The sequence below is a fragment of the Centropristis striata genome, chromosome 21 (assembly GCF_030273125.1).
Source record: "Centropristis striata isolate RG_2023a ecotype Rhode Island chromosome 21, C.striata_1.0, whole genome shotgun sequence".
In the NCBI taxonomy this organism is placed as follows: Eukaryota; Metazoa; Chordata; class Actinopteri; order Perciformes; family Serranidae; genus Centropristis; species Centropristis striata.
Genome location: NC_081537.1, coordinates 29,613,291 through 29,640,558, shown reverse-complemented (window position 1 = coordinate 29,640,558; position 27,268 = coordinate 29,613,291). Strand labels below are relative to the sequence as shown.

Genomic DNA, 27,268 nt, shown 5'->3' with positions numbered 1-27,268 from the left:
GCGTATCCACGGCAACGAGTCAATAAAGTTATATAAAACGTTATATAGATATAAAAGAGTGACGTTTACCGGTTTGGTCTCATAACTTTGACCCTTTCACTGTATTTCTACTTGACAGTTTATTTGAACGTTTTGATCAGTAAAAAGGTCTTGTTCAGTGTTTGGTTGGACTAACAGAGACTCCAAGGAGTCGCTGCTCAGTTTTCTGAGGTCAGTAACGTAGTTACAAAACTAACATCCCAGCTAATGCTCCAGTTAATGCTAACATGATTTAGCAGCGGCGTCTCTCAGTCAGGTTGAGGTGTAGAGAGGCTGTAGTCAGTGATCAGATCCCTCTCGCTCCTCCACAGTCCAGATATGGTCTGCTCCCCGTATCAGAAACAAGATGGTGACGCAAGATGGCGACGAGTGTAACGTTGAACTCGATGCTTCCAATGGGCCACAAACCTATGGGTGACGTCACGGTGACTACGTCCATTATTTATATACAGTCTATGTTGGAGGTGCTGACTCTCATCCCAACCGCTTCACACTCGGCTGCAAACCTCCCCAGTGAATGCTGGAGGTTCCGGTCTGATGAAGCCAAAAGAACCTTGTATTTTCATGGCTATATTTCCCATGGAGAAATAACTGAATGTAGTCACAATGACGCCACCCATAGGTTTGTGGACTAAAGTTTTAAAGCCTCAAGTCTGGCATTTTGGCTTTTGGAACCAGAGGTGATCATATTTGGACGACAAGATGTAGTTAGCTAGGTGGATGCAAAGTCATCAGCTAAGACTAGTGCTAGCTACCTTGGTTAGCAAGGTGCATCCGTAATTCAAAATGAGCAGCGGACACTGAACGCTAAACAAGAGGTGACCACGATTTTACAATTAAAACACTTTGATAGCAACTTGTCAATAGTCGTGTTTCTATCAACTAATTCCCATGCACATTTTGAAGATTTGTATTATAATAGCTTGATGGAAACACCAAAATAAGATAAAACTTTCGAAAATGAGCATTAGAGTTTTCAAGCTCACTCAGGCAAAACGAGCGGACATGAAATAATTATTATAAGTTGCCCAATTGAATCCAAATACTGAAGAGCATTTTATCTTTGTTTAGCTTTGTTTATTCGCTCTTGTTCTAATTCCTATTTTCTTAAATTCAACATTTTCACTTCAAATTTGTTTTGACCATAATAGAAAGACGGCTAGTCACAATGCAGTCTTGCCATAGAGTGTACCCTGCTTGAGCATCTATTTTACTCTAAATGGGCCCTTATTATCAAAAAGAGCATCGTAATGTATTGAAAAAGTCTTGAAACGAGGCTGAAGTGGTTGAGACTATTAACTCGTTAGGAAAATGTTAACAGAAGTAAAAAATCAACTAAGAAGTAGGGGCATTTTCTCATAGACTTCTATACAATATGGACTTGGACATATACACTTTTTGCCACCAGTGGAGTCACCCCCTGCTGGTCAAGGTTATAATAGTTTTGGATTCTTCATCAGTTTTAATGAGTTTTTATTTTTTTGGAAAATGCTTAGTTTTAGTTTAGATTTTATTCGTTTTAGTTTTTTTGTAATGGGGTATTTGTTGGGTGCCAGATTAAAAAAAGTCACAACAAATGTTTCCTTTATTTCCATTGTCTGATCCATCTCAGCCCCAATAAGTTTATTAAGTCATAAAACCAGATAGATGAAATAGATTTCATATCAACCAAAAAGGTTTATGTATGAAAAAAGTTGACAAAAATGAAACAAATTTTCACTATAATTTTAGTTAGTTTTGTTACCACAAAATACAGTTTCAGTTATCGTTTTTAAAAAAATTAAAAAAAGTTTTTATGTTTATTTCAGTTAATGAAAATGTTTTGTTATTTTGTTTTCGTTAACTATAATAACCTTGCTGCTGGTCATTAGAAATAATGCAGGTTCACTTTTCTGATCTAGAGGTTGCCCCTTATAATGCCAAGATGAAAATATAAACTCTGCATGTGATAATATCCTTTATTCATAATGAATCTCTCTCTCTTGTTTCCAGACTCTCAAAGCTCACCTGACTCACAACTCTCTGAGCAGCAGGCAGCTTGTGGAGAAGTTCCTTGAAAGGAAGATATCAGAGCAGGTGAGACAGGCGCCTGCAAGAAACGCTTCTCACACCATGGAAAACTCATGCTTGTGTTAAACCCATCTGTCCATCTCTCCTGTATGCATGACAGAGAGATTACAGTGGAGAGAAATATGGTGCAGTCACCCTCCTCACGTCCTACAGGAGATCAGACCAAAGACTCAGAGTTGAGGTGTTGAATGCAGTCAAGCTGTTACCAATGGACTCAAATGGTGAGACCATGCAGAGCATTTGCAGCCATATAGATACATTACAGCAGGGATGGGCAACTGGAGGCCCGGGGGCCACATACGGCCGGCACCCTCACTTGAAGTGGCCCTCAGTACAACTACATGCATTTGAACATGAAATCTTTAAAGTGCAGTGTAAAAATGCACAAAATTACTTCTCGCAATTAATGTTGGTCTGCTGTTCTTGCACTGGAAAAAAAAAGAAATCACAGTAAGTGGTTATTTTTTATTAGTTTTATACCTTTTGTATTCCTATTTATACTGTTAAACATGCATTCAAGCATGAACTATGTTAATTTACTGCACATTAAACATATTTAAAATTGCAGTTTCATCATATCTGGTTAAGTGCACTGTCCTATATGTGGCCCTGTGGTAGTGTTGATGGAAAATTGTGGCCCGCTCCAGCATTTAAGTTGCCCATCCCTGCATTACAGGAAAGACATATACAGTTGAAACCAGAAGTTTACATACACTATATAAAAAGACATGTGCTTTTTTTCTCACTGTCAGACAATCACTTTTCCTGTTTTAGGTCCGTTAGGATTACCAAAATTATTTCTATTTGCTAAATGCCAGAATAATGAGAGAAGGATTTTTCTAGACAATTTTTTATTACTTTCTGCAAAGTCAGAATTTTACATACACTAACATTAGTATGCCTTGAAGCAATTTGGGAAAGCCCAGATGATGCTGGCATGTCTTTGGAAGCTTCTGGTTTTCTGATTTTTTTTCTGAGTTTATTGACAACATTTGAGTTAATTCGAAACACACCTGTGGATGTATTTTAAGGCACACCTGAAACACACTGCTTCTTTGGGTAACATCATGGGAAAGTTAAAAGAAACATAAAATCTGATTTCATGTCATGACATTCAGGAAAAAAGCATATGTCTTTTTATATAGTGTATGTGAACTTCTGGTTTCAACTGTAGTTATGAATGAATGAATGAATGAATGAATGAATGAGTGAATGCTTTATTTCGGTTTTTACAAAAGAATCCATCAGACAGCCACTGATAGAGGACTAGGCTGAAGCCCCGAAGGCTTATTTCTACCTCTCCTGTACCATCTTACATTAACTGAATAATTCACATTGTTACAAAACACATGATAGCTTAAACCAGTGGTCCCAAACTTTTTTAGCTGGGCCCCACTTTTGTAGATAAAAAAATATCTTCTTCTGTCTTTTAGTTTTATCCTGTCCTGTTGTCTTTTAGTTTTATCCTGTCCTGTTGTCTTTTAGTTTTTATCCTGTCCTGTTTGTTGTCTTTTAGTCTTTTAGTTTTTATCCTGTCCTGTTGGCCTGTTGTCTTTTAGTTTTGATCCTGTCCTGTTGTCTTTTAGTTTTCATCCTGTCCTGTTGTCTTTTAGTTTTATCCTGTCCTGTTGTCTTTTAGTCTTTTAGTTTTTGTACTGTCCTGTTGTCTTTTAGTCTTTTAGTTTTTATCCTGTCCTGTTGTCTTTTAGTTTTATCCTGTCCTGTTGTCTTTTAGTCTTTTAGTTTTTGTACTGTCCTGTTGTCTTTTAGTCTTTTAGTTTTTATCCTGTCCTGTTGTCTTTTAGTCTTTTAGTTTTTATCCTGTCCTGTTGTCTTTTAGTCTTTTAGTTTTTATCCTGTCCTGTTGTCTTTTAGTCTTTTAGTTTTTATCCTGTCCTGTTGTCTTTTAGTCTTTTAGTTGTTATCCTGTCCTGTTGTCTTTTAGTCTTTTAGTTTTTAACTCCAGTGTTCCCTCATGGGGTCTCCGCACTGGGGGGGGGGGGGGGGGGGGGGTGTTCAGTCTGCCCTGTGGGGATGTGGTCTTGGAGATTCCCTGGGCCCGGGGGACTAGGAGGCTCTGCACCATGTGTGGAGTTCTGTACGGCCTAATGCTATGATGCTTTTGCAGGTTTAAGCGACCCATTTGTGCAGCTGTGTTTGGAGCCTTACCACGTCTTCCCTGAGGTCGAGCCTCGCTGCACTCAGATCAAAAGGAATGATCTCAATCCCCTTTTTGATGAAGCTTTTGAATTGTAAGTCTGTCAAATCTGTCAATATTCTAAGCCACATCTCAGTTTTCACTCTCACCAGTGAACCTCTTCAGCCTTCCAGATGTTTCTGACCTCCTTTATGTCCCGTCCTCTGATCTGTCTCCTCTATATGACAGTCTGGTATCCCTGGAGCAGTGCCAGGCTCCAGGGGCTTGCCTGGTGGTGACGGTTCTGGACTATGATACCTTAATGACAGATGACTTTGAAGGCGAGGCCTTTCTGGCTCTCAAGAACATACCAGGAGTTGGAGAGCAGCCAGACACTCCTGATCAGAAGCGACTGCCCCTGATGCATCCTAAACCTAACGGTAGGATCTGTCACAGAGTTCAGACCACGTTATTATAGTTAACAAGAAATCACGAAATAACCAAAACTAGAGTTGAAAAAACATTTTCATTAACTGAAATAAAAATAAAAACAAGAGTTAAAAAAACCAACCGATAACTAACTGAAACTGTATTTTGTGGTTACAAAACTAACTAAAATTATAGTGAAAATGTCCTTCGTTTTTGTCTTTGTCAATTTTTTTCATACGTAAACCTTTTTGATTGATATGAAATCTATTTAATTTATCTGGTTTTATGACTTAATAAACGTATTGGGGCTGAAATGGATCAGACAAGAGAAATAAAGGCAATATTTATTGTGACCTTATTGAATCTCACACCCAACAAATACCCCATTACAAAAAAACTAACACAAAAACTAATAAAAACTAAACTAAAAATAAGCATTTTCCAAAAAATAAAAACTAATTGAAACTAGTAAATTTACTCTAAAAACAAATTGAAACTAATTGAATTTGAAAACGAAAAAACAACGAAATAACAACTAAAAACTAATGAAAAATCCAAAACTATTATAACCTTGGGTTCATTTTTATGAACCCATTAACGATGGGGGGTGCTGGACATAAAATGATTAGCAGAGCCCCTATTGAAACCTGCTATGCACTAGAGGTGGGGGAAAATTTAGATTCAGCATAGTATCGCAATATTTTGCGTGGTAATATTATATTGATTCATGGATGCCAGGTTTCCCATTTAGCGTTTAGGTGGGCCATCAGTTTTTTCATCACATTTTTTTTTCCGGAGGCTTGAGCAGTCTCAATTTTAGGAATATACTGGATATACTATCATATGAAACTAGAAGATCGAAGGAATATATTCTGCCCTACAAAGTCTAACTGCAGTAACTACATTTTTGGTTGAAAAACTAACTAAAATTAACTCCTTGATGTCTGTTTTATCTTGTGACAAAGTTTTAGATTTAAATTTTTCTTTATAAATAATCATAAAGAAATAATCATAAAAATTGCAGTAACTGTGGTTTGCTTTGACTGAGACATTGCAGTCTTGTATTTTCCCCATTTTGTTGAATAGTGAAGTCAAGAATAATAGAAATTGCAAGTTTATTTAATAGGGAAAGTATTATCTAGATAGTGATTAAGTAAAAAAGTGAGATAAAATAATAAAATAAAAAATAAAGTAAAAATAGTATTAAAAAATAGTAGTAAAAATAAAGACCAAAATATAACATTCCTTTATAATATTAAGTCTAAAATACACAAATCTTTGAATAAAGTTGTTTAACACTTTTAAATACACTTCTAACAAAATAAATTTGAAAATGTTTATTCACTGAAAACAAAATATAAAAGCTGAAAGAAGATGACAACATTGTAGTTACTGCACTGTTCATCATTACAATTAGAACATTTTACAGCAAACACTGTTTTGCTGTAAAAGGTTCTAATAGTAATAATAATAATAGTGTTATATTTTGGTCTTTATTTTTACTTTTTTTTTTTCTTTGTTTATTATTTTATCTCACTTTTTTACTTAATCACTATCTAGATAATACTTTCCCTATTAAATAAACTTACAATTTCTATTATTCTTGACTTCACTATTCAACAAAATGGGGAAAATACAAGACTACAATGTCTCAGTCAAAGCAAACCACAGTTACTGCAATTTTTATGATTATTTCTTTATGCAAAATTGAAATCTAAAACTTTGTCACAAGATAAAACAGACATCAAGGAGTTAATTTTAGTTAGTTTTTCAACCAAAAATGTAATAACTGCAGTTAGACTTTGTAGGTCAGTATATATTCCTTAGATCTTCTAGTTTCATGATAGTATATCCAGAGTGCACTAACTACACTTTTGGGGTCAAAGGTCAAATAAATCATCATGATTTTTGAGCATAAATACTACATCATCAATACATGTAGAAATTTCATAACACTGACCTACCTTTAACTAATTTGGCTGCAAAGCTAGGCTATTTTGATGTTTCCAGATCCTGCTAATCCTGAATGTGTTTGTCCTTTTCCAGAGGACAGCATTCTGAAGCTCCTGGAGTCGAGGAGAGGAGAGCGGGAGGCTCAGGCCTACGTGAAGAAGAGGAGGCAGAGAGAGAGACAGTCCCAGGAGGGGATTCAACCGTAACAAACACACAGACAGCCATCTTCGTCCAAAAATATACAATTTGTTTTAATGATCTGTACCAAAAACAAAGAAAAATCCACTCAGAAAGAAACACTGGTGTGGGATGAGTTGTGTGTGGACAGTATGCTGAGCATGGGTTTACCAAAGACCATCACAGTGATCATGAACACTTTCACACCTGCATTTAAACCTCATACACCTTACACACGTCTGCTTCCTGATGCTTTGTCTAATCAGTGCAAGAGATAAGTATGACATCACTTAACTATGTGTATATATATAATATATATATATTAGACTACATTTGACACACTGTGAAATGTCAAAGATTACTACAAATGTAAAAATTTTGGCAGAGAAACCTGTCAGACATTGATTTAAACATAGAAAATGGGCCGGTTTTAACAAAAGTTTGCATGTTTTGAGTTTCACATGAAAAGCGTTTCAGTAAAAATTAAAAATATGTAATTTCAAAGACTACACAAGTTGACTGAGTACATTTGCCTTGATTGTGTTAACATGCTTTCCTCTTCCAGTTTATAGAGAAGAATATTAGAGAAAACCTGAGAGCTTTAACAGAGGCCATCTGTTGTAAATTTAAACAAATATAACTACATTTTTAAATATCTTCTGTTATTTTTCAACAGCAATTGACCATTTACATTTTTTTTTCCTAAATAAAAAAACCTATGAATAAAAAAGAATCAAGAAATCAACAAGAAATTCATTATAATCTAGACAAGCACTACCAGCAGACTGGTACGACGGCCTCCTTTTGGCTATAGCAATATAGGATCATTGTCTGGATGATGCTAAATATGCCCTTAAGTGTTTTCAGTCAGACCAGTTTCACTTTGTTAAGACAGCTCAAATACCCTGCTAAGTGCAAACTTGCAGTGTCATCCATCCATCTAGAACAGGGGTCGGCAACCTTTACTAGAAAAAGAGCCACTGTTGACCAAAAAAAGAGAAAAATGTCTTATGGAGCCACAGACCTTATTTTCAGCCTTACAATGAAGTAAAACAACATACTAAATCTACCATCAATTAGCCTACCAGCATCTCTAGAAGGTCATAACGAGCATTTCTTGATATGATTTTGTAAGAATGCAGCAAGTCAAAACAAGACTTGAAGTTGGCAATATTTAGAGTTTAAGGTGCCGGGCTGTAGACTTTCGTAAGCAATTTAGTTGACTAAAATGTTTAAAAAAATGTTAATGTCAGAACACAAAGAATACAAATTGCTTTGGGCCTACACCAGTGATAAACATGAACATTAACCAGGGTTCGTACAGTTTAGCAGTGGTCAAATTCAAGCATTTTTCAAAGACTTTCAAGGTATATTTTCAAGCTTTTCCAGTATCTTACACCTGTTGTAAATTGCATATTTTAGATGAGTACTTACATACTAAAAGGGGGAGATTTCACTGAACCACACCAACAGCGATGGTACATTTTTAGGAGGAACGGTATTCTTTTAAGATAGGCTACTCATTATTTTTTACATTGAACATGTGATTATCTATAGTCTATAGATGGATATAGTCAGATTGCAAGAGAAATACAGTGAGAATTTCAAGCATTTACAAGCACTTTATCCAAAATCAAAGCACTTTTTAAACCTTGAAAATACAACATTTAAATTCAAGCGTTTTCAAGGATTTCAAGCACCCATACGAACCCTGACTAACATTAAAATGTAAATAACTGTTTAATTTCGTATAATATTGTTGTCACAGCCACTGGGAGCCGCTGCAAATGGCCTGAGGAGCCGCATGTGGCTCCAGAGCCTCAGGTTGCCTACCCCTGATCTAGAAGCTTTTAAAATCTTTTCAGAAATCATAATACAGTCACTCATGGGACCCTGGATTGGCCGCAAGCACACAGCAGAGTGCACCAGAGGGACACTACCTGGCCAACATGCATGACTTAGATATTCTGCAGCTAAGACCTTTGTAGTTTTACATTCACATGGACTCTGGATTCAGATAATCGTTCATGACGACTGCCGTTAATAATTATTTCTGGAAAGAGGCCCAACTGTTACATTTTTATATGAAATGTTTTGGAGCATTGAGTGCCAAAAATCCAATGCCGCTGACCTTTGATGTACGTAAGAGACGACAAAAATCTTTAAATCTCATCAAATCACACTGAAGCTATCCAGATGGATCAATAACACTCTGGAAATGTGTTCTTTAGGGTGAGCTTAGCTTTAAAACATTTAAGTACAATTTAGATCTATATATGTATATATTTGAGAGTAATAGAAGAAATAACAGCAGGTCTTTAAGTAATTTTTACGAATCAAGAGCAGGGGTAAAGAACAGTGTTGTTGGTCAAGAGCATTAACTAGTAAAAAATATTGGTGTTCCACGGGTAACCACGACAACAATGATTCATCCTTAAATTCCACATTAAGAGCTTTCACTTAGTGACCTGTGCTGGTCATTCATCAGTAAACGTCATCTTAAAAATACAAAACCAGATCAGCGCTTGTTATTACCACATTATAAAATGACCTCGACATAATTTTGAATGGCGGTTGACATCCAAGGCTGGTATCTATGGAATCAGGACTGACTGGTCTGGAATCTGTGGTGCTCTGTGGTGGTCCAAGCGGCTTGTGGGGTCAAGAGAGCTGTTGTTCCAGGGTCTGTTCGGGGCAGAGCGGGCACTCTGTAGAGGTGGAGCAGCTCTCACACTGTAGTCCATGGCCACAGGCCAGGGACACTGAGCCCGCCTCCCCACACGTCACACAGCACTGTCTCTGTTTCCTGTACACCACCTTGGAAAACACACAGGACAATATTTACACCTCTTAAACTAAACAATGTTGGATGGTTTAGCAGCCGTTCCCAAACTTTTTTTAGCCGCGCACCCCCTTCTATGTCCCAACCGGGTTGACGCACCCCCAATCCCCCACACCTTCAAAATAAACAAAATGCGATAAGCTTTTTATAGCCATATTAAAGGTGGCATGTTTAATCATGCTCAAATGGCCAAAACACACATATAATAGAATAATCACCATCACAACAATGCACTCTCGTGTTTGAATTCATCTGAAACACTGTAACACAGTTTCAATATAATGCAACACAGTTATGGTGCAAACTTCCACTTTCAAGAGCAAAGAGGATGATGACAGGCTCAGGGTCAGAGGCAGAAAGCACATAAGTTGGGAAAATGTTATAATATTTTGAGCCGTGTTGAACAAAAAGTTTAAATGAGCGTGGAGCTAAACAACCCGTCATCATAACGCAGGTTGGAAAAATGGAAGAAGATAACTTCTTCTACACTTTATTTTAAGATGAAGTGCATTTTGAATAGCCTGCATTTATTAATTAATTAATATTACACTTTTTGATTTGACGGCAGCTCACGCACCCCCAGGGGTCCATGCACCACACTTTGGGAATCCCTGGTTTAGGGCTCTACACATAACGATGACCATTCATTTGTAAAACAAGGACAACTAAAAAGCAAGGTCAGCAAAGACCAACACATATAGATATGGTAAAAGAATGACAAAGAGAAAAAAAAGGAAAAGGTATTAGAGTGCTAGTGTGTAAAAATAGACCAGTTCTAACAGCAATAGGTTCAGGTAATACATGAATATAATGAATGAACATTATATTCATAGATCAGCATTAAAGAGAACTGCCATATCCAATGCTATTTCACATAACTAAAAACTAGTTTCGGACCCTATATTTCTTGTGAACACTCAAGTGCTCTATAACAGTGATTCCCAACCGGCGGGGCCCAACCCCCCCAGGGGGGCGCCAAAGATCCACTGGGGAGCGCAAATCCCTCTTGATTTTAAGGGGTGTAATAAATCTAATGTGGTAAATATAGATGAGTCAGCATTAAATTCATAAGTGGGACAAAAACAACTAAATAAGGGCTAAATTAAACGTTTATTCATTTATTTAAATAAAAACCTCACTATAGAAAAGTTTAAAAATCTAGGCTATATGGGGAGAATAAGGGCGTGTGTAACATCCCTCCTGCAGTATACACAGAGGTAACCTCACCAAGCGGTAACCTCACCTAGCGGTAACCTCATCTAGTGGTAACCTCGCCTAGCAACAGAAACAGAGAGCTAATGGAAAAATGGTGGAGCGTCAGGGAGACGAGAATGCTGAATATCTCAAAAAGAAAAAGAGAGGGTACCATGAAAGTTACACTGAGTTCTGCTTCATAGAAGCAATGGACAAAATTAGAGCCGAATGCATCTTTTGCAGTGAGAAACTGGCAAATGAAAGTTTGAAACCCTGCAAACTGAAGCGACACCAGACAACTAAACATCCTGAGACGGTAGGTAACCCCAAAGAGTTTTTCCTCAGAAAAAGGGAACTCGTTGTCACAAACATTATGGACAGTTTTAAGGGGCGGTGGCTCGTTAAGAAGAGTAAGAAGCAGCCTAGTCCTCCTGCAGCAGTCTCTCCCAGCTGCAGAGCCGGAGGGGATGTTAACCCCTTAGCGTCCAGTCTACAAATTGCTAATAGGCTAACAGTTAGCTCTGTAGCAGTACAGTGTGTATGTGCTGCTGCTGCAGGAGGTGTTCACTTAGCGATCTGTTTGTTTACAACAAGCACAGACACACTAAAAACTGTTCCTATTGTTTGTTTAAAAGTAGTGCAATAAAAATACAGATGTTTTCCCTAACATGATGAATAATCGTGATTAATAATCGTGATTATCATTTTGGCCATAATGGTGCAGCCCTAGTTGGGAACCAGTGCTTCATAACAGTAACTAGTAAGTTGTGAATCTGTGCTATTACCTGTTCCACAGCATGTAAGCAGCTACAGAGCTGAGCCTGCAAACTGAGGACGGACTCCAAAGGTAGTCTGTGTAGTAGCTGGAGTTGATGCAGTGCTAGATGGGGGTTGTCTCCACTCCTTAAGCTCTCCAGGGCTTCCTGCAGGAGAGAAGCCTGTCTCTGTGCCTCCTCCTCAGCCTGCTTGGCTCTCTCTGCTTCCATGGCTAACCGTGCTGCATGTGCACGAGACTCCTCTGCATCTGCTTTAAGTGCAGCCCACGACTGCAAGAGGCAAAGAGCACAATACCCAACCAAAACTGTAGTTACTTTCCCCAGGCATTGAAATAGCACAATAATAACAGCTATTTGTCAGACATGCATGCTAACATGCCCCACTACCTACCTACCTGAGCTGTGTGCCTCCAGCTGTGACCCCACTGTTTTAGTGCTCTATGAGCTTCCTCTAGCTCCTGTTTGAGCCTTGAAGTCTCTGCACAGGGCCCAGAGGGCAGGAGGGTGGGTGGTGTACCAGGGGAACCCTGGCCTGATGGGAAATGCTCCCAGATATTAGTGCTCATACCATTCAGACCTGCAAAGAAGATAATAAATATAAGAAAAATCGTATTATCTCTATCCCTCACTACATACACTGCAAAAACAGAAGTCTATGTAAGAAGAAATATCTTCGATCAAGGGGATATATGCTTATTTTTTGTCTGATAAGATAGTTCTTCTTAGTCAGCAGTTTTTATTTTAGACTGTTTCACTTGTTTGATATAAAGATTTTGCGGCTTTTGCCTTATTTCAAGAATTTTAAGAAACATATTCTACGTACAGAGAAAAGTATTTGTAGCTGTATCAAGAAAAGTACACTAGTTTTCAGTCTGATTTGGCTGGTTTCAAGAAATATAATGCCTATGCATATCATTATGTCAAGATGATGGCTCTAGCATTTACTTATTATTAAGTCAAGAATATTTTTCAACATGTTGAGAAAATAGGTCACGTGTATTTCATTAGAATCAAGAAAAATGCACTTGTTATCAGTGAGAATACACTAATTCTAAGGTATTTGTGGGTTCATTGAGATTAGATATTTTTACTTGTTATGTTAAGTCTTGATAAGCCAGCTTTTCTTGTTCCACTGGCAGATAATTTTTTTAAGCAAACAATTTTTTGTACTTTTTTTCTTGTTTTTGAGATGTGGCTTTTTGCAGTGTAGCTTGATGTCTTAAATCAAATTCCACAAACCTAAAGAGCTGTGAGATGGTCCCAGGAAGGTGCTTTCTGATTGGCCAGGTTGTGACAGGTGAGTAGAAAAGAATGGCGAAGTATGTGGCCTGATTGGAGGAGATGGTGAAGGGGAGCTAAAAGGAGCAGAGCTGCTAAAGGATCCTGGTATATTGACTGGGGCAGAACTCTGAAACTGACTACCTCCTGTAAATGAAAAAAAATAAATATTTATTATGTTTATATACATATGTTTACTGCTAAATATGCTGTCAAATGTGTGTTAATTCTTAAGTCTTTGAAATACCCAGCATAACTCCCACGCTGGGCAGAGCAGAGCTGCTTTCCAAGCTCCTCTCCAACACCGACACACCAAAATCGTTCAGGTCCAGATCATCCAGCGCCGACTCTACAACCGTACAACAACATGGCTGTTTGTCAGATTTGAAAGTTATTTTGCATTCATATTATCACGACCGTTTGAAATGTGCGTTCTGAACTTGAATACATCTTCACCTACCAACAACTGACTCTACAGTCTCGCTGGTGGGGTAAAAGGGCAGGGCGTTAGCGTTCATGCCGGAGGAGATGCTGGATCCTGGTGGTCCGAGAGGGGCGGGGCTGGGGGGGGGTGGCGGCCAGGCTGGAAGGGATGCTGGAGGACAGACTCAAAGGACTTCCCACAGGCAGAAACACTAGCAAGTCCTGAAAGAGAACCAATGGGTGATTCTCATGAACATGGTACAGCTCATAGCAAAAATCAAGAGCATTGAATACATATTTTCTTTGACCCTTTATAACATATACAATCTAAAGTCCCTGTTTAATATGAATTTATAATCTATTTGAAAAATGTTAAGGTATTTTCTGACATTTTTGGAGACACGGTGAGCAAAATTCATTACCGTAACACATTTTTAAATAAAAAAACAAGAAAAGGTTTTTTCTCTTCATTTTTTTTCTTTGGCTAGCACTTGACGAACTCACTAAAATGTATTTTTTTTAAAAATACACATATTTTAATGCAAACAATTCTATCATTACCGTAACATCTAACCATTTTTTCTCATCAATTTTCATTCAGATTTTGTTCTTTATACATTGTTAAAAACCATTATGTTTGATTATATTCTGTTAAATTATACATTTTTAAACAAATGTATATTCATTTTTATAAAGTTTATTAAATATTTATTGTATATTAGTGTGGGGAAACCATGAACCCATTTATCTGGATGCATTACAGTAATACATTTGTCAATCAAAAATATAGAAAATATTATTTTCACACAAAACTATAAATTGTGCCTCATTATGGCTATATTGTTCATTCATATAAAAGTGAAATATATTTAGTTTAACAAAATATGTCCTGATAATCTTCACAGACATAACTTAGACTGGCTTCACGACAATCACCCGAATAGGTAATGTGTATTTAGTGAAAATAGGGTAAGTTTAATCTTGTGTCCATTCAGCAAGAACATTATTGACCCTCTGAACCCTATTGGCAAATTATCACTGCAGTTCACATCCTGTCCAGACTCGTATGTAGCCATGACAAGAGATAATGCTTCAAATATGGATGTTGCTGCAAAGAGGCAAATTCTAAAACATGAATGCTTCACACAGATCTATAACCAAGCAGCATACCAACCAAACTTAGTGTCACTTATTTAGTATGTGTGAGAGTTTGAATTTTTGAATCATGGCAAAAACATTTTTTGTGAGGTCATAGGGACCAGGTGTGAGGTCGGAGATATTGTGTTCTATCTATACGTCTCTTATAAAACGAAGAAAATAAATAAACCATATACTGTCCAAAAAAATATAGATTATTTTTGCACTTCCAAGCACAGCTGGGAAGCCATAAATGACTCGGCTGAGACCAGAAGTCACATCACAAAAATTCAGTGAAACTTTGACTGAACTGTAGGCTGTTTTCACAGACTAGAGAGGAGAGGACCAGGTTGTAAATATAATATTAGTTGAATATGCAGCATTGTTCCCCTAATATTGGTAAGATGCTGTATATGTAGATTCTGTTTTATTACAATTTATAAATTATGTTGTGGTTTTTTTCTCATTTTGTATGATTTATGGCATTCTAACTGTGTTATACTGCACAAAAGACATTTGAGTTCTGCCAACTTCTAGTCATGTGATGAGAATAAAATGCTGTGAAACTGCCTGGGGGACAGAGGGATAACAAGAAAAGTATGTGGACCAGCTGATAGTATACAGAATTTTAGACTACATTACCCCTTTGATACAAAACATGAGTTTCTATATTCTATATCTTTGCAATAAAATAATTTAATCATTCAGTATTGCAGGTTTTCCTCAAATAACTTGTTTTTGATCATCATACATCCTAATTTTTTCTTTTCATTTCTTACTTTTTGAATAAAAAAACTTTTTTTAATCACTATGCTTCTAATGTACAAGATCATTTTTGACCCATGTTGTGCATTAGAAGGTGTTTATATGTTGTCACCAATTTAAAACCTGACAAAGAAGACACAAATATTAACTATCCTATTTTGTTAAAGTGGTGTTTTTCCAATGGAAATTATTATTTGGTGGCTCTAATAAGTCTCAAATGTTAAAATATGTGATTTTCCAATTTGTTTCTAACAACTCTCTTAAAGTTAAACCTTAAAAATAAGACAAACATAGATACACAAACACTCAAATTGTTAATTCGGTGTATCACTTTTTGTATCACTACGCTTCTAATACACAAGGTCATTCTTGACCCATGTGTGTAAACTTGATGTAATAATACAAAAATATTTTTTCTTCATAAAGTTTGAAAGGAAAAATGGATATAATGACTTGTTGTAAAAAATAATTTAAAAAAATGTATTCAAACACACCGCAGCATAAAATAACATGGGAAATGAATGTGGGTCATTTTTGACCCATGTTGTGCATTATTATTATTATTACTATTATTATTATATATTATATTATATTACTTTACTTGTAATTACTCTATTTATATTTTTTCATTTTACTTTTATATTGTTTATTATCTACTATTACATATTATGTTATATTATATACATATTATATACTGTACTATAATTATTATATACCGTCTAGTCACTATAGCATTGTTGCCATCATATCACCAGTTTAATTATTACCATCATCTTGCCAACCATCCTACCAACTGATGATGTTCTTTTCTTAACTTCTTAAGTGTCCTTGTTCTTGTTCTGTTCTGTGTTTTTTTCTATTGTTTTTATTTATGCTACCTCAGTATTTTATTCTATTGTATTTTATTGTACTTGAATATCTATCTATCTATCTATCTATCTATCTATCTATCTATCTATCTATATGTTGTGCGTTAAAGGGTTAAAAACGTCATAAGCTACAGAAACATCTTGACTTAGAGGCTAGTAGTTGTACCTGTTTGCTTTGCACTGTTGCCAACTCTCTGTTGCGCTGCTCAAGAGCAAAACTCCTTTGCTTTGCCTGTAATCACAAGTAACATAAGAATAATGATATGAAAACAGGATAAGTGTAGGATAAGCCATTTTTAGCAACATAACATAATTTGAAAGACATTTTCCTGTCCTTCTCACCTGATCCTCCCTCTCGAACCCTGGTGCTCTGCCGTACCCTCCCTCTCCTGCCCACGGAGACAGAGGCTCTGCTCTCCCACTCATGTCCTCACACAAGGACAAAACACTACCCAGCAGCCCCTGCTCCGCTACGCAGGACCCTGCGGACGGGGAGTAGGGGTCTGAAAGAGAACCAGAACTAGGCCCAGGCCCCATGTTGTGTCTGATGGGACTTGAAGATGCTTCCTGGGAGGGAAGAGGGTCTGGTGGTCTGGGGGGCGGAGGGGAGCTTGGTGTGGGGAATGGTGGTTCCTCTGTAACAAACGGCCCTGGAGGAGGAGGTGGAAAAAATATATTGGAATATGAATCATCACGTGGTTGTTGAGAGGTGTTTAGAAGATACAATGTAAAAAATGTCTGTAGATTTTAGAGTGAAAAACTGCTAAACCATGACAGTAAAAGACCGTAAAATGACAAATGGGTTCATTCAGTTTCAGTAACAATGAAACACTGTAAATGTATATATCAGCCAAAACGGAAATTTTTTTTTGAAAAATACATTACTCCACTGTAAAATACGCTGGCACCGTGTTTGTAACAAAAATATACTGTAATATTACACACACACACACACACACACACACACACACATATATATATATATATATATACACATACACATATACATATATATATATATATATACACATACACATATATATACATGTATATATACATACACACATATATATATATATATATATACACACACATACACATATACATACATATATACATATACATACATATATATATATATATATATAATATACTGTAAAATTTAATGGTAAAATCTTTCATTCATGCGGCATTTTGAGGGAAAAACTTTTTTTTATTTTTTACGGTAAAATGTGGAATAAAATGTTAATCGTAAACGTGAAATCCACAGTGCTAATATCATTTTACTGTAATATTACAACGGTAAAGTTCTGGCAACCACAGCTGCCGTTTTTTTTACGGTAAAAACAACAGGTTTTTTTGACAGTGTATATTGTGGAGACTTACTTTCAACATGAGCAAAGGCACAGAAGGGCCCTCTGGGACAGCTGCCACACTGCTGCATGTCATTACACTTTGTGGATTTATAGATCTGTTACAAAGCAACAAATGTTAAGATTAATCTCTTGTGATTGTTGGTCTAAATTCTCTGAGGTCTTTGCTGAAATTGACAAACCTCGGGGTGGAACTGCTGTTCTGTTCTTGTGTGGCAATACTGACATCCCTCTGCTCCCTCACATTTACTTGGATCCCCCCATTCTTCACTCTGTTTTACAGCTGGACACGGCAATGCTCTGTGGCGGCAAGAACAAACATCCACTTTCAGACAAAAACAGTACAATGATGTTAGAGTATTGACCTTCTGCATAATTTAATGGAGCACCTGTATTTGTGCTTGTGCGGGCTGCGCCTCCTGTCTTTGCTGTTATGGTAGTATGGACAAGCATAACCTTGACGGCACAGACGAGGAGGTTTCTTACAGAGTTCTGTCTTGTAGTGGGACAGCACGTAGTTGTTATCTAAAGAGTTGAAACACAGAGACACAGAAGGAGACAATGAGGGAATCAGATGTTTGACAATAAAATGACTGGGAATCCCCCAAATGGGTGATTCTCATGAACATGGTACAGCTCATAGCAAAAATCCAAGAGCATTGAATACATATTTTCTTTGACCCTTTATAACATATACAATCTAAAGCCACTGTTTAATATGAATTTATAATCTATTTTTAAAATGTTAAGGTATTTTCTGGCATTTTTAGAGACAATGTCAGCAAAATGCATTACCGTAACACATTTTTAAATTAAAAAAACAACAACAAAAGTTTTGTTTGTGTTTTTTTTTCTTTGGCAAGCGCTTAAATATGCTCAAGGGTAGCTGTTAGCACCAAAATGTAATTTAATTAAATAATAATAATAATAATAATAATAATAATAAAATGTACACATATTTTAATTCGAACATTTATATCATTCCTGTAACATTTAACCATCAATTTTCAGATTTTGTTCTTTATACATTATTATACATTCTTTATACATAAAACCATTATGTTTGATTATATTCTGAACATTCTAAACATATATATATTTATTTTTATAAAGTTTATTAAATATCTATCGTATATTAGTGTGGGGAAAGCATGACATTTTTATCTGGACGCATTACAGTAATGAATTTGTGAATCAAAAATATGTTTAAAAATATAGAAAATATTATTTTAACACAAAACAATGAATTGTGCCTCATTATGGCTATATTGTTCATTCATATAAAAGTTAAATATATTTAGTTTAATAAAGTATATCCTTATAATCTTCACAGACATAACTTAGACTGGCTTCATGACAATCACCCAAATGGAGAAAAGAGAGTGGGGCTGTTTGTTTTTCTACTGCATTGAAAAGGTTAAGTAAGACCACGTTCAGGCCGATTTTGTTCCCCCTTTAAGACTGACATGAACCTAGGTTTAGCACTGAGCTACGCCATTACGACACTGCATACGTCTGCTTCCCAGAAATGCTAGTGCAAACATAAAGCATAATAACGACAACAGCAACTACGTTGTTTGCTAGGAGACAAGTTTGTGTCAACGTTTCGTTTTAGTTGGTCTTGTCCCCCAGCTCCTGATGTAAGGTTCATGGTTCAAGACCAGCAAAGAGTTGGTGCCGCTCTGGAACCAGTTTTACTGGCAGAGTTGTCCAGCAAAAAAATCTTGATTTAGCCCTGGCTAAACATTCACATTTCTGTTAAATTAATGTGCAACATGAATGCCATATTTCAATTGTTCACCTCACAATTAAAGATTACACAGACCACTGTCGATATGTTAATCACTTCAATTCCTGGATCATGTTTCATGTAAAAATGCCCCCACTAGGAATACATAAGTGTTTTAAGTTTAAAAAGAGAAAAATGACCTTATTTTGCACATTTGATGTCACTTCCTCAATAGAAAATTTGTAAAAACCATGTCTACCTAATGGCCGACACCCCTTTCCAACCAATGAAAATCTAGTTCTAGCACTGGGCTGTTGCTGGTGCTCGTTCACATTTGGTTCAACTTGCAAACCTGCTCAGAACCTGTTTGGTTTTCCACAGGCTAGAATACCACGTCATTATGTCACTGTATATGTCTCTGCTATGCCAACAAGTATATTAACAACAATAACATACTGCTAGGAGACAGTTTGTCACCACCACAGACCACTGCTTTGATTTCACATCCGTAAAAAGCTTAAAAATGGTGATCACAATGTTTTAGTTGGTATATAGCCCCGCTACCGTAACGCCAGTGATCTCGCTACGAGCCGGGGGACAGCAGAGCTGCTGAGAGACCTTTCGCCTTTCAACTTTCGCTCTAAACTATTTAAAACACCATCTATAGCTAAAGAGAGTTTCGCGTCTGCTGCAGCCATGTTGGATCCGTGAGAAAACTACAAAACTACAAGCTTCCATCTGCCGAGTAGTACGCGTCACCGTCATGCTGTCCCTCCCCGTTCTGTGATTGGATCCCTAAAACAGGGTTAAGAAACCTCTCTGGTTGCCAGACTGCCTGGAGGTTCGAAATGAAATTTGAGCGTGCAAGGCAGTCTGGGTATACCCAGGCTAATGTCTACCTAATGGTGTATACCCCATTTCAACCAATTTGCTTTTGCACAGGCTAAAATATCACGTCATTACGTCATTGTATGCATCTCTGCTATGCCAACAAGTATAATAACAACAATAACATAACAACAACAACAACTACTAGCCACTACTTTGATTCACATCGATAAAGAAGCCTAAAAATGGCAATCACAATGTTTTAGTTGGTCTGGTTTTCACGCCACGCTCTGGAGGGTGGTTTCACATTTTTGCGTTTTTAAGCCTCAAAAACACTGTCACCGTCTAAACGAAAGGCACTTCCCATAAAATATGTTGTCGTTTTTACCTGTTTTAGAGCTGTTACACAGATTTACCTTGCCAGCGTGGTTCCTCGCTCAGGATCTTCTCTATGAGGGCTGTACTTGCTGCCTGTCCAGACTGTCCATCTCCTCCACTTCCCTCTGTGGGCCCAGAGCCTCCCTGAGACTCCATTACCTGCACTTCTCTGTGAAAATCACACGGTAAAGAGACTCTGTGAACAACTTATATGAAGACAAAGGTCCATTGCTTTGATGTCAAAAAGAAGTTATTTTGGCACCTGATATCATAAACAGGGCTGCGCAGGTCATGTGATCCGTGTGCAAAGGCACAGTGGGAGCCGTTTTTGCTGCAGTGGCCTTTTGCATCTGTTTCATGTATACATGATCCTGTCTTATAGTAGCGGAGGTGGTATCTGCGCTCTGTGTCACCTGCTGTCCGATGTAGAAAAGGGCATCTGGAACACACAGAAAACCATGGACACAAACATTAACCCATAAGAACCCAGACCCAGTTATCCTTAAAGGAAAAGTATGGGGGATATATCACATAGAACACATTTATGATGTTTAAAAAAAAAATACTACCCCTTAATGTCAAAGATCTGTGATGTGACATATAAACACGTTATATTGGGCGTTTATGGTATTAATGCTTATGATATTTTTTATTTTTAAATGAATAAACTAGACCCATTTTCTGCTTACTGAGACACACATTTTCCTTTTTCTCTGCATATCCACGACATAGATCAAAAGTGTGACATTAATAATTCAGATTTCTTTTAAAATAATAATAAATCAATAATAAATAAAAACAAATCACCATGTGCCTTTTTGTTTTCATCTCCATAACAGATATCATAATTGTGACTTTAATAGTGCTGTTAGACAACAAATTCCATTTCAGATTTGTTTTTAAGTAACAAAATAACAATACATCAATAATAAATAAATATAAATAACACTGCCTCATTGGACGGCTTCTCAACAAGCTACTGTAGCTGTAGAACACTGAAATACACACTTATGTACTTGAGAAAACATACATGAACATTACTAGAACATTTAAAATGTGTGTGATACCTGTGTCACCGTGGGTTCTTATGGGTTAAGGTCACACACACCTTTTGAGGCCGATAGTGTGTACAGTTTACATATAACACTGGCACTAAACTGTATTGTCTGAAGTCAACAGCAGACAAGCTTTATGGTAGATTTATCGTATAACATGAAAAATAGGTATTAATATGGTTCTGGCCTGACCTGCAGCCTGAGTTATTTGGCAGTCAATATAGTGAATATTTTAACTGGAATAAAAGTAGAACGTCTCTATGTTGACTTTCCACCAATATAATACATATATTACATTGTCAACCAATTCTATAAATGATAACTGAGAAAATTAAGAACAAAAAATAAAATAACCAAATAATCATCATTACTATATGTTCAGTATCAGTCAATTTCTTGACAAATTAAAAGATGAAGAAAAAAAGAAGCTATTTCTAAATCACACCAAGAATAATTTTCTGCATTATATATTGTGAAAACAAAGATTTCCTATTGGCACATATTTGACAACATAGACACAGATACCACAAGATACCGATAAACCATTGATAGGCCAATATCGGTCAAACGATATATATGTCAGGGTCTAATAAAAATAACTGAATATTTTTTAGCAGCTAAACTTTACCTTTTCCACTCTTCCTTCCTCTGTGTAATGGGCCATTTGGAATTGAAACAGGTATAACAGGAATTGTTTAAAATGATCACTTAGCATTTCACCAAGTAGTTTGTTATCAGTTTGACCCTCCACCTCTTACATTTACATTGATTGTTGTAGAGAGAGGGTCAGACAGACCATAATGTCTCAGCACATTTCAGTCTAAAGGAATCCCACAGAGGTGCTAACGCTCACTGTGAACATTATGCACCAGGCACTATTGCTCTAAAGTCCTCAACTTGACTTATAATTGTGGATCGGGTGTTTCCTCGATCACTACTTCACTCGTCTTTTACAGTCCTTTGTCATGCAATGTTTCACTGCATCGATTCAGGGTTTAAATGTACAACCCCCCAAAGATCCCTTCAAAGTTGTGATGCTGTCTAAAACGTAAATAAAAAAAGAATGTGATACATTTGCTAATCTTTTTGTCATGTTTTCAATTGAAAACTGTACAAAGACAGTATATATTTAACCTCTTAATACCCCACATACCTGACAGTGGGTAAGGGTCAAGGTTATCATAGTTAACGAAAACTTACAAAATAATTAAAACTTGAATTTAAAAAATATTTTAGTAAACTGATATAAACATAAAAACGAGAGTTTCTAAAAAAAAACGATAACTAACTGAAACTGTATTTTGTGGTTACAAAAGTAACTAAATCTAACTAAAATTGTAGTGAAAATATGCTTTGTTATCGTCTTTGTCAACTTTTTTCATACGTAAACCTTTTTGATTTCATATCAACCAAAAAAACCTATCTGGCTTAATGACTTAATAAACTTATTGGGGCTGAGATGGATCAGACAAAGGAAATAAAGGAAACATTTATTGTGACCTTATTGAATCTGGCAGCCAACAAATACCCCATTACATAAAACTAAAACACTAAAACTAATAAAAACTAAAGTAAAACTAAGCATCCCCCCCCCCAAAAAAAACGAATTAAAACTAGCAAACTCACTCTAAAAACTCATTAAAACTAACTGAATTTGAAAACAAAAATAGACAACGAAATTAAAACTAAATCTAATGAAAAATCCAAAACTATTATAACCTTGGTAAGGGTAGTGGTAAAGGTAGACCTTTCTTTTTCTTTTTCTTTTTAAATGGATATAGTTTAAGTTTCAGTTAGCCACATGCTAAACAAGCACAATTGCAGAAACTAGAAGGTGCTACTTTTCCAATGAAACCTCATAAACATTACCACCTTACAGTTCTTCTGTTATAAGCTTTGGCTCAACATTTTTTTGGTCTGATCCTAATCCTTCCTATATGCCTGAACCTACTCAGGCTGGTAGGTTCATTCAGAGGTTCATATTTAAACTTATAAAGTCTGTGTTTGTAACTATACACTTAAAATTCAGAATTTGTTGCATTCACTTTTTATTTACAGAGCTTTCGAATTTCTTTGCAATCTCGATGTCGGAGATGAGACAGTGAGAGTGTTTTGAATACCAGCAAGATTGAACCATTTAGTGTTAAAGTGTCCGAGTGTTAGAAATAATCTGTTATTCTGTCTCTGTTAACGTATGTTTCTATCTATGCATGCCTAATTCACTGTCTGTGTGTGTGTGTCCTCTCTGTGCATGCAAGATGCTTTGATACAATGATCATGTGCTAATATTGTTTTAAACTATGATTTAACTAAATACATTTACTGCATCTGCTTAAACTTCCTCTGCCCTATTTATAGTAAGATTCTATAATCACAAAAATATATATTTTATGTTTAATTGTTTTGTTGCAAAAATCTGTGTCTCCAATAATATCTCTGCAAGTCATATCAAGGCAGGAGTTTATGTTTTCAAAGTTTTGTTAACAGGTCAGGTCACAGACATGATGTGCTGAGAAGAAAAGTTAACTGTCTTCTCTGCTCGGGGACATGACGTGTCCATTTTTGCAATAAACTGACAAATCAACGGATTGAAATGAGGCACTTATGGATAGTTCTACCTCCATTCTTATTAAACCTCGGTCAGGATATAAAAAAGGGTTCAGGGACAGTAGACTGCGTCCAGACTTCATGAACTGACCAGCCTAATGTAAATCAGGGACGTGTAGTTTCAACCCAGAGACTCTGTAACTGCACATTTCTTGACGTATTCTATTAAAATGAAGTTAAACTGAGAACTGGGACGTCTCCTGCTCATCATTCCCCATCAAACGATTGGCGCAGAGAAATAGGTGAGGATTTTGTGTTGGAGTCAGATCATTTAATTTTAAAGGTTTCCTTTAATGCATTTCTCAACGCAAGTCAACATATAATACACGACTCTGGCCTTGTTTTTCTGTGAATAGGCTTAAAGATATTGGTAGTCACAATTTGTGGCTTCTTTGTGGCTTTTTTCTAAAGTATAGATGTTTGTTTGGGCGGTTCTGTCTCTCCCACTCTACCTGTCAAGTGTCTTTAGAGATTTGCACACACATTTCCAAATCAAAACCGTGCAATCAACAGTTTCTTTAGCTACTTTGCTACCACTGCTGGGACTAAATGGAAAAAAATATGATTGTTTTTTTTTACAAGAGTGACTCACTCATCACTCGTGTATTTTAATATAGATTTGTTTTTAAATAAAGTACTGCCATGGTCTATTATTCTGTCTGTCTGGTGTCATTAACTGTTTATTTCTCACATATCTGGTTTGTAAAAGGTGTTGAAAGTATACAGATTCTGCAAGTGTGAAATATGTGCACATCATGCAGATCTTGTTCAACATGCCAGCAATGATAAACACAAAGGAAACACGTTTTTTTCCATACATTATGCCACTTCTATACACAAAAAACCACAGCTAAAAGTAAAATGTGTATGTAACACAGACATTGTACGGTCAGTTACCATTATCACCTTCACAGATACAGCAGGGACAGCTCAGTGCAAAAACAACAATAACAAATCAAAAAAGGTCCCTGGATGTTTATGCAAAATATGTAAGGCTCTGTTAACCAGTGTAAACATGATGTGAAGCAGTCTTGTATGACACTGAAATCTCAGTTGCACTTACTCATCTCCATCGGGACAGGTGCCTGTTCCCTCATCATATTTGGTACAGTAAACATCTGGGCTGTAGTTAAAGGTCCCGTCTCGTCTACGGATGGGTCTCCGGCGCCGCTGGTTCAGAAAGTGCCAGTGAAAACAGGAAAATGGTCTATGTTGTGTACATTTATGCTGTACGAACAGGGGGCACTGCTCAGTTCTGAACTCCTTCAGATATCTAGAAGAGAGGAAACAGCAAGACAGTGAAATTAATCTCTAGAAAGTGATACAGCCTTTTAACGTTTCTTAAAAAAACATGAGTGTACTCATATTATATATAGTACATTTAATTCCCGTGCCTATAGTGATTATTTTCAATTCAGTTTATTTACCAGACTCATGTCCACAAGCCACACAAGACAGGACAGATAAAAACAATTAAAACAAGACAAGCAAACAAAAGAGAAAAAAAAATACAAGAATCAAAATACATACAGACATTTCAGCCAATGTACTCTCAGTCTGGATGTGTACCTGGAGCAGCTCACAAAGGGATCTGAGAGTCCCACCATGTTACTGTTGGTGGACTCATCCAGACGTTGCATAAACTTAAACATCACATTTCTTAAAAGTGCTTTTCAGTGTGCTAACTCCTACTAGCACTCCTTCCTTCCTGCAGTAAAATTCTCATTGCAGGCAACATCTGCATGCTGGATTTTTAGTAAGAAGACCACAGATGGGCAGTATAGAGAGGTGTGCAGTAGCTTTGAACAGAGCCACTTTCACTTGAGTAGAACAGCAGCTAAACTTACGTGCTATAGTGTTTGCCTGTGCATATAACTAACAATATTATATATCATCATCATTCATATCATCTGCAATACAATGACCAAGATATTTCATCTTTTCGCAGACCTCAAGACAATTATTGGACAGTTTGAACAGGGAAATAAAGCCATTTATCCTATTTCTTTTCTTTCTTACCATATCTGATCATTACTGCCGTGATTAACTTCTCACCCCAAAAGGCTGATATGTAAAGTATTTAAACTTGCATTATGTGTATACAGCAATTAGACATATTCACAAATACAGATCTTAAATGGATCTGTGGCACAAATCAGGGTCCTGTCAGTGAGTAACGTTAGGCCTCTTTATCCTAACCTGCTCCGGCTAATGAGCACATTCTGCCTCTGTAAACTTTGTTCACTTATTTTAAAGAATACGGCGTTTACCGCTCACTTATTTTTATTAAATACAATTTAGCTGTTGTTTAGAATTTGCGACTACACGTGAGGTTGTGTACACTAGGCTAGCTAATCCAGCTAACTAGCTACGTACGTGTAATGTTGAGGTTTCTCGGGCTGCACGTTCAACACGGTTGCGGGAGATGTCGAGCCCCCTGCGGGTGAAGACGAAGAGGACGACGAGGGTCCCCCGGTAGTCGTCGCTGCCGAAGACGACGGGGGCTGCGAGTGTGTTTTAGACATTTTGCCCGTTTGAAGCCTAACAACAAGAAGCTTGTTTTTAGCTTACTGGCTAGCTATTCTCACTAGCTTCGAAATCCGCATTCTACAACGATGTGAGCATGCGCAAGGCAGGAGGAAGTAGTAGTAAATGAAAAACACGGAACTCTGGGACATGAAGTTCAACCATAACCTAACCAATGATTGTGGGGTAATGAAATACTTATGAAGGTTTTATAGTGAACAAAAACTAACGAAATAACGAAAACTAGAATTGAAAAAACATTTTTCAACTGAAATAAAAATTAAAACCAGAGTTAAAAAACAAAACGATAACTATCTGAAACTGTATTGTGTGTTACAAACTAACTAAAATTATAGTGAAAATGTCCTTCGTTTTCGTCTTTGTCAACTTTTTTCATACGTAAACATTTTGGTTCATATGAAATCTATGTCATCTATCAGGTTTTATGACTGACTAAACTTGTTGGGGCTGAGATGGATCAGACAAAGGAAATAAAGGAAACATTTATTGTGACTTTTTTGAATCTCGCACCCAACAAGTAGCCCATAGCAAAAAACTAAAACTAACACTAAAACTAATAAAAACTAAACTAAAACCAAGCATTTTCAATAAAATTAAAACTAATTAAAACTAGCAAACTCACTCTAAAAACGAATTAAAACTAACTGAATTTGAAAACAAAA

General features: G+C 36.6%; 2 protein-coding genes across 2 annotated transcripts in view; one reads left to right on the top strand and one right to left on the bottom strand.

Annotated features, from left to right (window-relative positions):
* Positions 1-6,859, top strand: part of unc13d (unc-13 homolog D (C. elegans)) — a 42,886-nt gene extending 36,027 nt beyond the window's left edge. The window contains exons 30-34 of the mRNA XM_059324257.1: positions 2,032-2,115; positions 2,210-2,330; positions 4,238-4,361; positions 4,496-4,686; positions 6,722-6,859. Of these exons, the coding sequence (XP_059180240.1) occupies positions 2,032-2,115; positions 2,210-2,330; positions 4,238-4,361; positions 4,496-4,686; positions 6,722-6,834 (633 nt within the window). The 3' untranslated portion in view covers positions 6,835-6,859. The remainder of the gene's footprint in view (positions 1-2,031; positions 2,116-2,209; positions 2,331-4,237; positions 4,362-4,495; positions 4,687-6,721) is intronic.
* Positions 6,860-7,492: 633 nt separating this feature from the next.
* On the bottom strand, positions 7,493-26,802 carry unk (unk zinc finger). Its single transcript, XM_059324260.1, is given in 16 exon segments — positions 7,493-9,622; positions 11,627-11,887; positions 12,013-12,194; positions 12,857-13,042; positions 13,143-13,244; positions 13,356-13,464; positions 13,466-13,540; positions 16,256-16,321; positions 16,432-16,739; positions 17,476-17,560; positions 17,645-17,762; positions 17,852-17,987; positions 20,436-20,566; positions 20,660-20,836; positions 25,123-25,332; positions 26,436-26,802. Coding segments are annotated over 16 exon segments (2,451 nt in total). The 5' UTR covers positions 26,585-26,802; the 3' UTR covers positions 7,493-9,466.
* Between the last annotated feature and the right edge of the window lie 466 nt (positions 26,803-27,268).